At 48.4% G+C, this 12,208-nt stretch overlaps 1 protein-coding gene across 1 annotated transcript in view; it reads right to left on the bottom strand.

Moving 5' to 3' along the window:
• Positions 1 to 2,791: 2,791 nt before the first annotated feature.
• Positions 2,792 to 12,208, bottom strand: part of ADAM19 (ADAM metallopeptidase domain 19) — a 44,378-nt gene continuing 34,961 nt past the window's right edge. Inside the window, exons 17-23 of the mRNA XM_067566258.1 lie at positions 11,508 to 11,585; positions 9,550 to 9,658; positions 9,301 to 9,445; positions 8,775 to 8,859; positions 8,074 to 8,304; positions 4,176 to 4,322; positions 2,792 to 2,922 (exon numbers count right to left, since the gene is read on the bottom strand). Of these exons, the coding sequence (XP_067422359.1) occupies positions 2,875 to 2,922; positions 4,176 to 4,322; positions 8,074 to 8,304; positions 8,775 to 8,859; positions 9,301 to 9,445; positions 9,550 to 9,658; positions 11,508 to 11,585 (843 nt within the window). The 3' untranslated portion in view covers positions 2,792 to 2,874. The remainder of the gene's footprint in view (positions 2,923 to 4,175; positions 4,323 to 8,073; positions 8,305 to 8,774; positions 8,860 to 9,300; positions 9,446 to 9,549; positions 9,659 to 11,507; positions 11,586 to 12,208) is intronic.

Raw genomic sequence — 12,208 nt, 5'->3', positions numbered from 1 at the left:
GAGAGACGAGCGTTTGCGCTACACAGAGCTTGTCTGCGGGTCTGCACTAGACTGGAGTCTGCATTGCCTGAGCTTATTTAACTTTTAGAAAAGGCCTTTTTCCTGGAATCGCGTCACTCCTGGCCACGGCAATTCCTTATTTAAAAGAGTAGCCGGCCCCAGCCTGCTATCAATCACTGTCTGCTATTAACCCCCTTAACAACACTTCCAGGCAACATTTCAATGACGACGGACAACAAAAAATGTATTAAATGTAAACTAAGCAAAAGGCACAATGAATTGCATTCTTCAAGTATTTGCATAGAGGCACAGAGAGCATTACTGTAAACAATTAAGACATGGCCCTAAGAGAAAGTGACGTGGTTTGTATATGTTCTCCCAAAATCACATTCTATTTTCTCCCCCACATCTCACACATGTGAAAATGTCAAATGATTTACTGAGCGTTCCCTTTTGGAGGCTTTATAATATCCCAGAACCCAGGGTTTCCCTTGAGGGTCCCTGGCTTTATCCCACGCCCACTGCTGTCAGTGGAAAGAGGATTTCAGTGGGCACCGATTCAAAACCAGAGGCTGTAGCTGAGGTGTCACTGACCGCAGGAGTTAATAACATACAAGGGTGTGGTTTTAATAAGATGTCACGCTGTGTTCAAAATGTGCATCTTGTGCTAATAGGGATTGAGACCTAAATGCCTGTTATGCCCTTTTCCCCCGACCCTGTTTCCCTCTGCCTGTAAGCTTTTTGAGGCAGGGACTGTATCACTGCTAGCACAATGGGGCCCATTCTTGGTTAGCACCTCAACACTGCCATAATAAACGTGCTTCAGAATAATAAATGGAGTGGTGAAAAGCCAGATAAGGTAGCTGCTATAGTCACTGGAAAAAACCTCAGAGACATAACTGGCTGCTGGTGCAAGTCTCTTCTTACCACCCTTCCTTCAGTGTCTATTGCAACGAAAATATAAAATTAAAGAAGGGCCTACAAAAATACTTGGATTTTATCAAAGTAAATGGCAGCTTTGCATTGAAGCACTGATGCCAGGAGACAGTAATTAGGACACTGGGGTGACCAGATGTGGAGAAAAACATTTAAAGGATGAAGAGAGTTAGTCTTTTTCATAGAAAGCCCAGGTATTTCATTTGGGGGTACTATGGGTTGGTTTTTAAGGAGTGTGAAAATCTGGGAAGAGGTCCAAACTAACCCTTCTAGTGAGCAGACAGCTGGATGATAACAAAATTCCCCCATCCATTCATAAAGCCTTGAGGAGGAAGAAGTGCTAACGTTGCAAAAATGGTTTAGTCCATCTTTAGATGCCAACCAAACCTAATGTGAATGTTCTGAGGTGTTCCTTCATGGTCAGGTAGCAATAATGGAATCACAACCCAGAATAGTTTTTGCAGCAATTCATAGGGTTTCTTCTACTGGGCAGTCTGGATTATTTTGCTTGAAGACCCCTGTCCATAATAGATCAGATATGACATAGCTTCTGCATCTATAGCTCTGGAATTCCTGACTTTCACACACACAGTAATTTCAAGGAAAACAGAAAAATTGCTGGGGGAACAAAATGTCCCAAAGTCTAAAGTCCTGAGATAATATGTATGGAAACCCAGACCAGTTTAAAAAAAAACAACAAATTCATCATGTTAAATCCCTAGGATTAGGACCTTCATCTTAAAGTTCACATGGACAACTGCTTCCACCATGTCTACTTAGAGTAAAGTTTGGATGCAATCAGCTGTCCAACAAAAGCACCATGAGTTATATATATCTTCCATTGCTCTACCAAATGGCCAGTTTTAAAGTTACTAGGTACTCAGTGTTGTACTATATTGCTCAGCACAGAACAGAAGCCCGGGGGCTATATACAGAAAGTGTACTGGTCTGGTTAGCTGATACACCACGTTGTGGAAGGAAGGATTCACGGCCTGGCCTTCATTTTAACACCATTTGACTGTTCGTTTAGAGAGTTTTTCTGTAGTACCTTGTCGAAGTCCAGACGACACTGCTAATGGCACATAAGCAAGCTGGAAATGCTGCTGGATCTTACGCTTACATCAACAAGCTAAGACACAGCCGAATCAAGCACTTAATGCAAAACAACTGAATGGCGGAGATGGAAAGGGTCTTGCGAGCGAGGGGGGTCACCAGGAAGCCCGGGTTACTTCGGACTCGCATGGTTTCCACGGTTTCTTTTCCCACTGCTGCCCAGTCAGTCAATGCCCAGGGAAACAGCATGGGCCGAAGACCTTGACAGCTGTCCGTAATCTCCGTGTAGCACTGACACACACACTTGCCGCTGCTCTGCACAGACCGAGGGAAGCAGCGCGGCTTGATCCTTAGGGCACTGCTTGTCAAGTCCAACAACTGACAAATTCGGCTCATTCTCCCTTGAACACTAAATTACTGATCAGATACAGAGGAGCTGTCGCCATATTGGTCCCAGGATATTAGAGAGACAAGGTAGGTGAGGTCATATCTTTTAAAATAGGGAGCACTCTCTCCCCAACACCCCGTCTTCTGATTTATAAATTGCACAATAACATTTCAATGCCATTTCAATGCCTGTAGTGTAGGAGGCCAAAGGCACAGTGGGCCAAATTCAGCGTTGGCATATATTGATGCAATTCCCATTGGTGTCACTAGAAGCTGCACCTGCCTGAACCAGGGCTGGGAGCTACACCCATTTGTGCCAGGGCCGGATGTGGCCCAGTGAGCCGGGTGAGAAACGGGGCCAGGGAAGTGGAGATCAAGCACTATACGTGAGCTGTGTATTTTCTCCCAGGTGGCGAAGACATCCAATTCCTGGTGAGTTCCCAAGTCGATATGGAAAGAACCCATGATCCCAGCCATGTGGCCCAGAGCCCCTGGCCATCACTTTTTCAAGGCGTTCACTCCTCCGACTGTCTTCACCGTTGAATTCTGGTGCGGGGAGTTACAATGCAAAAAGACACAGAAATGAGTATTAGTGAAAAAGAAAAAGCATCTCACTTGCTCTCAGTCAGATTATATTACAGAGGGGCAGGCGAAGCCATCTCAGTCCAGACAAGCTGGCTGATCGAAGAAACATATAGGAACACGGCATCATCATGCCAGTTCAGTTCTGTATTCTGCCTTTGGCAGTGGGCCGGACCCGACTCTTCACAGGGAAGTGCAAGAATCCCCGTAATGGGCACTTCTGGAGTAACCTGTCTATAGGGAAAGTTTCTTCCTAGCCCCAGGCAGTTGGAGGCTGGGTTCACACTTTATATTAAGGTTCCATTTATAAAGGGTTAGTCAATGATTAGATGCTATAAGCACGTTACATAGATGAGTAAATGTATCCTAGGCAATGTATCCTAGGCAAATGTATCCTTACATAGCCCACTTTTTTGCTTGCTTTCTGGCTTCCACTCTATAATGAGCAAAAGTTTACACTGAGCTATCCACAGTGACAAAGCAAGTCTTTTTCTTGAGCGAGAAGAGCTCATTTAAAAACCAGCCTGGGGTCTGAATAGCTCAAGTTCTTCCTTCCAACATGTATTGTCCTTTATTAATCAACCCGGAATTTCATCTTCCATCATGCTGCCCATTCACTAGGCTTTGAAATCCCTCGGAGCCTCACTAGGTCTTGACCAACCTAAATAACGGTCTCTCATCAGCATGTTTGCCACCTCGCTACTCGGGCCCGTCCTTAGACCATTCATTAACTTATATATATATTTAATCTCTGGGAAAGCGCTATGGTAGATTGAGAATTAAAAACCAACTGCCCTGTTGTGGACTATAACCCAGCCAGCCGCACAGCCTATATTCAGCAATTCTCATGACTGATTTTTTTGTTTCTATTAAAGACTATTTTGAAACAGCCACTGTCGGCGGGATCCCTGGAGAACTGGAGCCATGCGATCGTTTAACCCAACAAATACGTAGCGAGACACAAATTAAAATCAGCACCGTCAGCCCTGCACCTGCTTGTTCTTATGTGCAGCCCACCACTCAGAAGTAATCCGGCCATAATAAACCAGCCAAGGAAAATATTTTGGAGATAAAACCTTCTGGTTTCCCTTAACTGCCCAGCACTGGCAGATTCTGTATGTTAATAGCAAGGTAATTTATTATCGCTGGGACAGCCGTGCTTCGTGGTGGTGAGGGCATGCTGCTCTCTTCGGTGTTATTTTGCACGCAAACCCTACCTCTGCCGGCGGCTGGAATCGTCCTGGGCTCCGTCCAGCAGTAGGGGGTGGCAGCGTTGCGGTGTTAATCCTAGGCACCGTCCTGTGTCCGGTAGAGACGGGATTAGCGGGCAAAGCTTTCTGTGGCGGGCGGGGTCTAGCAGAATCCTAAGCCAGAAACAAAGAGCTTTAAATTCTCGTTCAGGAAGGGCACTGATATGGCCAAGCCAATGGCGTCCCCACGCTTGGGGCATAAGAAATGTTTGCAGCCAACTGCACATGGCTTAACCCTTTCCCAGCAATTTACACACCCCACTGCAGTTACTGAGAGCTTGGAATCCCAGAACAACCCACTGCCACCCCTGACGCAGTCCTTGGGTGCACACGGCAGCAGACGGGCCCACTCCAGGGCAGGCATTCGCCAGCCGCAGATTAGGAGCTCTGCAAAGAGCCCTGAAGGTGGTTTTGCAAATGCTCGCCCTGCCGCGGGTCCAGTTTTTCTCCCTGCTCATTACAAAGCTCAGGAAGTCATTAGCTAATCAGCTCACTTCCTGGCTTGCATTGATTGCCGGAGCTGTTACTGAAAGGAGCTTACGGGGACCTCCGAATCCAATACCCGTCCAGTGCCTCTTTAGCCATCATTTGTAACTGGCAAACAGTCCATGTCTCAGAGGTGGCTGCTTTTGATCCCCAGGATAATATCAAGCACTCCTGTGAAAATCAACTCCAGATGGGGAGCAAAGGGCAATGACAGCAGTAACGTGTCCCCCATGGAGCCCTTCACTCAGGTCTGCCTTAGATAACAAGGGAGACGGATTAGCTGGGAGATCGAGCTGTCCATCTCCCAGTCACAGGCTTGAACCTGGCCCAGCTGCCTTCTGGCTGACAGCCGTTACAATCGGACAGCTCTTTGGTGACCAGTGTGGAAAGGTGCTGGCCTCAGCTCAGCCCAATAACTACTGGACGGTTGTCCACATCACAACCACCCTTCTCCCCCCGTGGGGGTGCTCTCAGCATAGAGGCTGAGGACTGAATGTATGGGGGAGGCGGAGAATGGCTGTCTCCCTCTGAATCAGCAATGGAGCTCAAGCGGCTGGCGCCACGCTCTCTACCTGTCCTGCTCGTGACTAGAGGAATTCTGCCTCCAGAGATTTTAATCCTCACGATTTCCTGAGCTCTGATTGGGATTGGGTGGTCTCAGCTAGAACAAGGTCAGCTTTCATCCCAAAGACCACCCAGCAACGTGCCCTCGCTAGCAGCCTCTCCTAGGAATAGCCGACACAGAGCTGCAGGAATAAAGCACGTGTCGCTTTCTGCATGTTGAGGGATCTGGTGCTTTTACGTGTACTGAAATTTACATGAAAGTATTAGGGGAAAATATGCTCCATAAAACACTCTGCTAGCCCCTTTACTGATTTCTTTGTGGTATAAACTCATAGACTTTAAGGCCAGAAGGGACCATCATTCATGATCGTCTAGTCTGACCTCCTGTACATTGCAGGCCTCAGAACCTCACCCACCCTCTCCTGTACTAGACCCCTAACCTCTGGCTGAGCTACTGAAGTCCTCAAATCATGATTTAAAGACTTCTAGTGACAGAGAATCCTCCATTTATGCTAGTTTAAACCTGCAGGTGACCCGTGTCCCATGCTCCACACACACAATTTGCACATGCAAACACACACACACACACCCACACACAAATGCATGCGCTCACATATAATATATAAAATATGTGTGTAAATGCACACGCATCTCAGCATCCGGTTCCAATCAGTTTTTTAAAAACAAACAAAAGAATTACTCTTGGCCTGCAGCAAACAGCTGCTCATGAGGGGATGCTCTCAGCGCTACATTTTCCAGTCTCAGAACCACGTCCAGTGCAAAACAAATACCCCTGGGAGCAGTCATCCGCAGAGGACCTACTCACATTTTACTGCTGGCCTTAGAGTCTGTTTTAAGCCACTGTGCTACACACGTTGATGTAACAAACAAGTCTGCCTTTATAGCTTGGCGGGCGCCCAAAAAAATCCCACATGTTCATCGGAACTCAGAGAGATGCGACACTCCATGGTTCATGTCAGCTAATGACTGGGTATTTATCATCGCTAACCCAGGAGTCCTGCTCTTGTGTTCAAGGGGAAATCTCTAACCCCTTCAATGCAGTCTGTCAGCACCTGTGTCCAAAGAATCTTTACAGGTACAGCAAGCATTCACATGCAGTGGATGCCCAGGAAATTCACTGACATGGGGAAATGCAACGAAACCAACCATTTCCCATATATCTGCTAATCTCTGTGGCCCTCTTCCACTCAAATGATAGGGGAGCTTCCGTCTTGAAAACTCAGCAGATGTGTTCCTCTGCTGTAGGTCTGAGTGATCCAGATACGCTGTGCAGCTGAGGTTGTATGTCACTGAGAAGAAACAGGTGTCTGGAGGAAACTTGTCAGCAAACAGCCGTGAGGGATATTTTCTCATTAGTGAGCAGAAGCAGCTTCCTGCTTTTGTTTTTATTTTTCCCTGTCAATAGCCTAAATGCAGAATTGCCTATGGGAACAATGGCACCAGAAACAAATCTCATTCCCTGAAATCCTGTGTTGTTTGTTGTTTTGTTCTTATTTCTCCTCTATATCCCTGGGAGACACCGTCTGAAGCCAAATTCCTGCTGCCTTCTGTGACACAGCTCTCTGCCGGCATGCCTCTGGTTCTGGCTCTAAGCTAGTAAAAGGGCTTTCTAGGAATTGCGGGTGGTTTGAAGAGGGCTGTATGCTGACTCGAGCTAAGGAAATTTAACAAATCAATTGCATGCTGCATGACGCCAGATAGACACGGAACAACCGAATGTATAATCCAAGGATGGCCAACACACAGCCAGCCCGTACTACACGGCAGCCTGCGGATGCACCCCCACCCATGGAGATGGCCAGACTGAGAGGGAATATTGCATGCTGGGGCCTATCACTGACCGCTAATTGCATGCTGGGGGTTGTAGTCTCCATAGACTATAAACTGATAAAAGCTGGCAGTGACCGCAAACTGTTCCTTTCATACAAAATGGGCATAGCCCGCAGGCGCCTGGCAAATTGTCAGTGGGTCGTCTACACAGCCAAGAAAAACCGGCCGCTGGCCTGTGGCAGCCAACACGGGCTCACTGGACTCGAGCTGTGGCGCTGTTTTGTTCCTGTCTAGACGTCCGGGTTTGGGATGGCACCCCGGACTCTGGGGCCCAGCGAGGTGGGAGGGTCTCAGAGCTCAGGCTGCATCTCGAGCCCGGGAATCTGCCCCGCAGCATGGGCCAGCTGCGGGTGGGGAGTTGCTGTGTAGATAGACCCTGTGTGACTTCCGTTACACAAAGATTTGGGGCCCCCGATGAAGGAAATGCTGTTTCCTGATACAGGCTAACAATCCCCTTTGCACCCAGGACTGACAGCCGAGTCATCAGGAGAACTGACTGAGCTGAATGAAGAATAATCCCTGAAAAAGAGCACCCAACAAGGAACATCATCAACTACAACAACGAAGAGCAGGAGCACCTTTGCTGACCTCTCCACTGGGAACAAATATAACTGTCCTGCAGGCAGGGGGAGCACGATGGAATTCGTTCACCCACATCTCATCTAAAGAGATTTGAATGAACCCCTGCCACAAAGCTACTGTGTGCAATTCAGCATGGCTCTCCGTCTGTGCTCGAGAGGGGTCCACAGCAGAGAGAGCACAGGCAAGGGAAATGCACCCGTGGAGCTGCATTAGGGAAAGTTATCCACACATCTCTGCACTGTGCCTGGTGCTAGTGCGGATCACAACTCTAACATTGCCACGAGCCGTTAGACGCCACTACATTCGCTCAGAACAAGTTGCATGTTCCACCCACAGCGAAGGACGAACAGGTACACAGCAAGTTTCAGTGCCATTCCTTTACCTGCAGGCCTACGGGTTTTGGAGCAGGGGGTGCTGGCCTGTTCGGAGGAATTCGTCTTGCGGCATCCTTGGGGATCCCATCTAGCCGATGTACCAGACCAGGGGATTTCCTGGTGTCATTGCTGTGGCCAGCTGGGAAAGCAGGTGGTTGCTGAATATTGGTTTTGAGATCTGGGGCCGGCGGGGGGTGAAGCACTGCAGGTTTTGATGGGATTTCAGGGGCGCAGGTAGCCTGTGTACAAGTCACACAAACAACAGGCATTATTTCCACATCAGACATGCTGCCTTCTATACCCATTGTCACATCCCTCCATTTCTTCCATGAGGCCTTCCAGCGACACAGCAGAAAGCGCTGCTACAAAGTCATAAACTGACGGTCTTCAGCCATGCGTCTCTAGCAAATGTTGGTTATTTTCAACCATTTTGCCTTTAACCTCGTCTGCTCTAGGAAGTTTACAACAGGGGTCAGCAATGAGTGCATTGAGTAGTGTGGAAAACAATTTGGTTGTGATTTTCAAAGGTGCCAAAAGGAGTGAGGCACTCAGTTCCCACTGGCTTTCAGTGGGATTCAGACACCTAACTCCCATCGGCCCAACTCTGAAAATCCCAGCCTGGGACTGCCAGTGTAGACAGAAGCAGATTCAGTTTAGCACTATGGCTGAGCCATGCCTCTGAGCAGGTTTTGGGTGTCTTTGCCTCTACCTTTCTGTGTTCCTGTGGGGTTTTCAACTTGAAGGCTGGATTTGCATGGCCGTTCACGCCACCCTGATCTGGAGCAGAGGCACAGCTGGCAACCAGGGAAAGAAAAGAGAAGAATGGGAGTTATTTCCATAATAGATTTCCTTTCTTTTTTTTTTGCCTAAATTCCAACAAAAAGTTTCATCAAAAATTTGAAAAGAACATCGACCAGGCCAGCCAGCATGTTCAATCATGTCACTATCCAGTGCCTAAACTTTCCTACTCAAACTTTTACGCTGACAGCCACAAACATCTGTGTCATTCATTAGTGGCTGTGTGGCCAACGGAATCACCTATGGGAACATTCCACGGCTCCAGAAACCTAGTCTCCAAAAGGACGCGTCTGAAAGTTGAGTCCATTGAGCGATCTGAATGGCGTGAACCTTCTTTGGTGCTTTAAAAATGGGACCGATAATTAGAGACCAGAGTAATTTGTGATTTCTCTTCTCTCTGACACTGGAAATGGCAAAGAATAACCCTGAACACTCACCCAAATTGTTGGCTCCTCTTTGAAGGGATGATCTTCTGTTGTAGAGGCCTGAGTCGGTCCCTCCATTTATAGCAGCAAAACGCAATTGCTATTCCGACCAGAAGCAAGGCGGAAACGAGGACTCCAGCTGTCACTGGAACCAGGCCTGAGAGCAGGAAAACAGAGTCAATCAATGGGTCAGGATCTTCCATCCCCACCCCACTCCTCTGCTTTACTAGGGACCAGGAAGATAAAAGGAGTCACACCCACTTTCTTGGGGTGTGGGCCCACTGTCCAGGCTGCCTCCGTTCCCAGGTTTGCTGCAAAACGGGGGCGCCCATCCATTGTAGCAGTGGCAGTTCTTGTTGTTGTTGCACACCTGTTTTGGTGACAGTTAGGGACTTTATTAGCAGCTGCTCAGCTCCTGCAGAATCCACGCACAGCAGCAAACCCACCACCGGCCTCCAGCCCCTCCCTTCGGTAGAAAGCTAGAGTAGGTTTTCAAAGGCAGAAATCGGGAGCTAGGCACCCAACTTCCAGAGGCTTGTAATGGGAGCTGGTGCCTAGCGATCCTTCGGCCTCTGACATTCTTCCCCCTCCCATAAAAAGAAAGGTTCCCGTAACGACCCAGGCTCACGCTGACTGCTGTTCACGAGAAACGCAAGCTCTGAAACTCTCTTTCCCCTCTCGGTCTCCATTCTGCAGGATGTATTTCCCACCCTGCACTCTGCTCCAGCCAGGGTTTCTTAGTGTATATGCGTATTACTGGGCAGGGGCCCATACGATCCACCTCTATTTTTACCCTTTCTCTCCCCCATGTAATATGGCCACCTTGTCCTGTGATCCCAGCAAAGCTTTCACGCTAGGCAGGGGTGGGTGGGGTGAGGATTTGGATGGAAGCGCTGCAAGGAACAGTGACTGTAGGTGCTGCAGAGAGCGGTGTGGGGGACTCAGTAGCCGGCACTTTTCTTCCTGTGTCAGCAGCAAACTAGTTCCCCAGCACGCTGCTGGAGCTGCTCTCTGGTGGGCAAGGTGTCAGAGAAAGGTCTTGATCCCTTGTAGTCATGAAAGTTCCCAGGATACTTGACACTAAGCTAGGGCTGTTACTTCCAGTGTCTTGATTAAACTCCAACTCCGGAACTGTAGGTACGTGCTTCCTCCTTAAATCCTCCTTGTAATGGTAGCTGGATACAATATTCTCCACTGGCCTAAACTGCCTGGTCGTGTTGCTATGTGCTGTTGTCTTTGGTGTCCTCCTGTGAGCTGTGCTGCTCTTACGGTCTGTCCCTGACCTACTTCGCACAAGGGTGCGTGTGTAAATGTTTTGTAAAATGCTTTGAGCTCCTCAGATGAAAGTCAATGCAGTTGGAAGGGTTACAGCGAAAGAAACGAATGCAATACACTTCTGCAAAGAGCTTTGCAAAAAATCCTGGGAGAGACACGTTAGAATCGTGGTCTTGGCTTTTTGTTTCCTGAGACTGCCTAGATCTCAAGTGGGGAATGAGCCTGGGCATTTCTCAGCCAGTCAGCCCTTTGCCAGCAAACCCAGCAGCAGAGGTGCTGCATTACTCATCTCTCCTGGTCGAGTGATGTTTTAGAGCAATCCATTTGAAGGGCACCTCCCTGGTTGATTTTAAAACCTTCCAAAAACAGACCCCCCATTCCTCTAGCCTAAGTTAAAGTAGCAAGAATTTCCCTATAAAGCATCAGCAAAGGGCCCCTGTCCTGCCACCATCTAGCAACATCTATTCATTTGAAAAGGGCCATCCCCCTGGCATGGCCTATATAGAACCATGAGGACCCGTCTTAATACGCCCTAGACGCTTCACATTATGGCTTACCCCCAGGCGGTCTGATTTGGCCTGAATCCAAACTAGGACCGGAGGATCTCTTTGATAAGATTTCACTTCCTACTTCCCACCAACGGCTGATTCTTGCCCCTCGTGGTTTGTCTAGATCTAGCGCCGGGCTCGGATTTCGGAACAGAAGCAAAGTCTCATATCAGAGAGACACCAGTGGGCCGGGGAATGAGTCACCCATGAAAGGAAGAAGCAATATCATTTGCATGGGAGTCTGATTGAGAAGCAGGAGACCAGAGGAGCTAGTGTGAATGTGACACCAGAACTGAGTTTTTAAGTATAAATAGCCGCACAAAATACCCTGCACAAACGTACAGTGGTTTGTCCCCACCCCCGCCTGAAATGAAGACCAGAAAGAGAGACACTCACTCCATGCCCATGGCACTTCTTGCTACAGCCTTCAAAGTCAAAGATGGATGTGTTCCTGCAGTGTCCCTCGAAGCAAACCTGTGGGAACAGGAACCAAACTCCCGGTCAGCTCTTTGGGGCAGGAACCATCTCATTGTTCCAGGTTTGTACAGCACCTGGCACCAGGAGGCCCTGGCTAGGACTCCAGGGTGCTACTAGAGTTCAGATAATAATAAATAATACTGTCGGAACTGAAGCCACAGCTCACACCATGAAGTTTAGCTGGTACCCAAGCACAACATCCATTGCCACCCTCAACGCCAGTGAATGGAACTTCAGACACGCGATGGGGAAACTGAAGCTAAGAAGCCAATTGTCTTGCCCAAAGCCACTGGGAGAACTGGTATTAGTTCTTGTCCCCAAACCTTGCACTCATCCCTGTATGCCACACCATCTCAGAGCCCAAGACCCAGATCTAACATTGTCCTTCTCTATTCACATGGCAAAGCTTAAATGCATGGCCTCCTGATATCAGCGTAAAGAGGGGTCTTCTTCTGCCGCTTGAGAGAGAGAAAAATAATCTCGTAAGGGAACTATTAGAAACAGAACTGGGAGGGACCTTCTGGGTCATCATGTCCAGCCCTGCAATAGCAGGTAACCTGTTGTCGCTCAGGACGCACAAAGAAGTTGTTCTCTGGGGGCTGTTCTCTATGTCAGGAGAG

Source organism: Emydura macquarii, unplaced genomic scaffold (genome assembly GCF_026122565.2).
Source record: "Emydura macquarii macquarii isolate MOO-44397 ecotype Brisbane River unplaced genomic scaffold, CSIRO-AGI_Emac_v2 contig_2768, whole genome shotgun sequence".
Classification (NCBI taxonomy): Eukaryota; Metazoa; Chordata; order Testudines; family Chelidae; genus Emydura; species Emydura macquarii.
The sequence above is the reverse complement of the archived record's forward strand: the minus strand, read 5'-3'. Positions and strand labels throughout refer to the sequence as shown.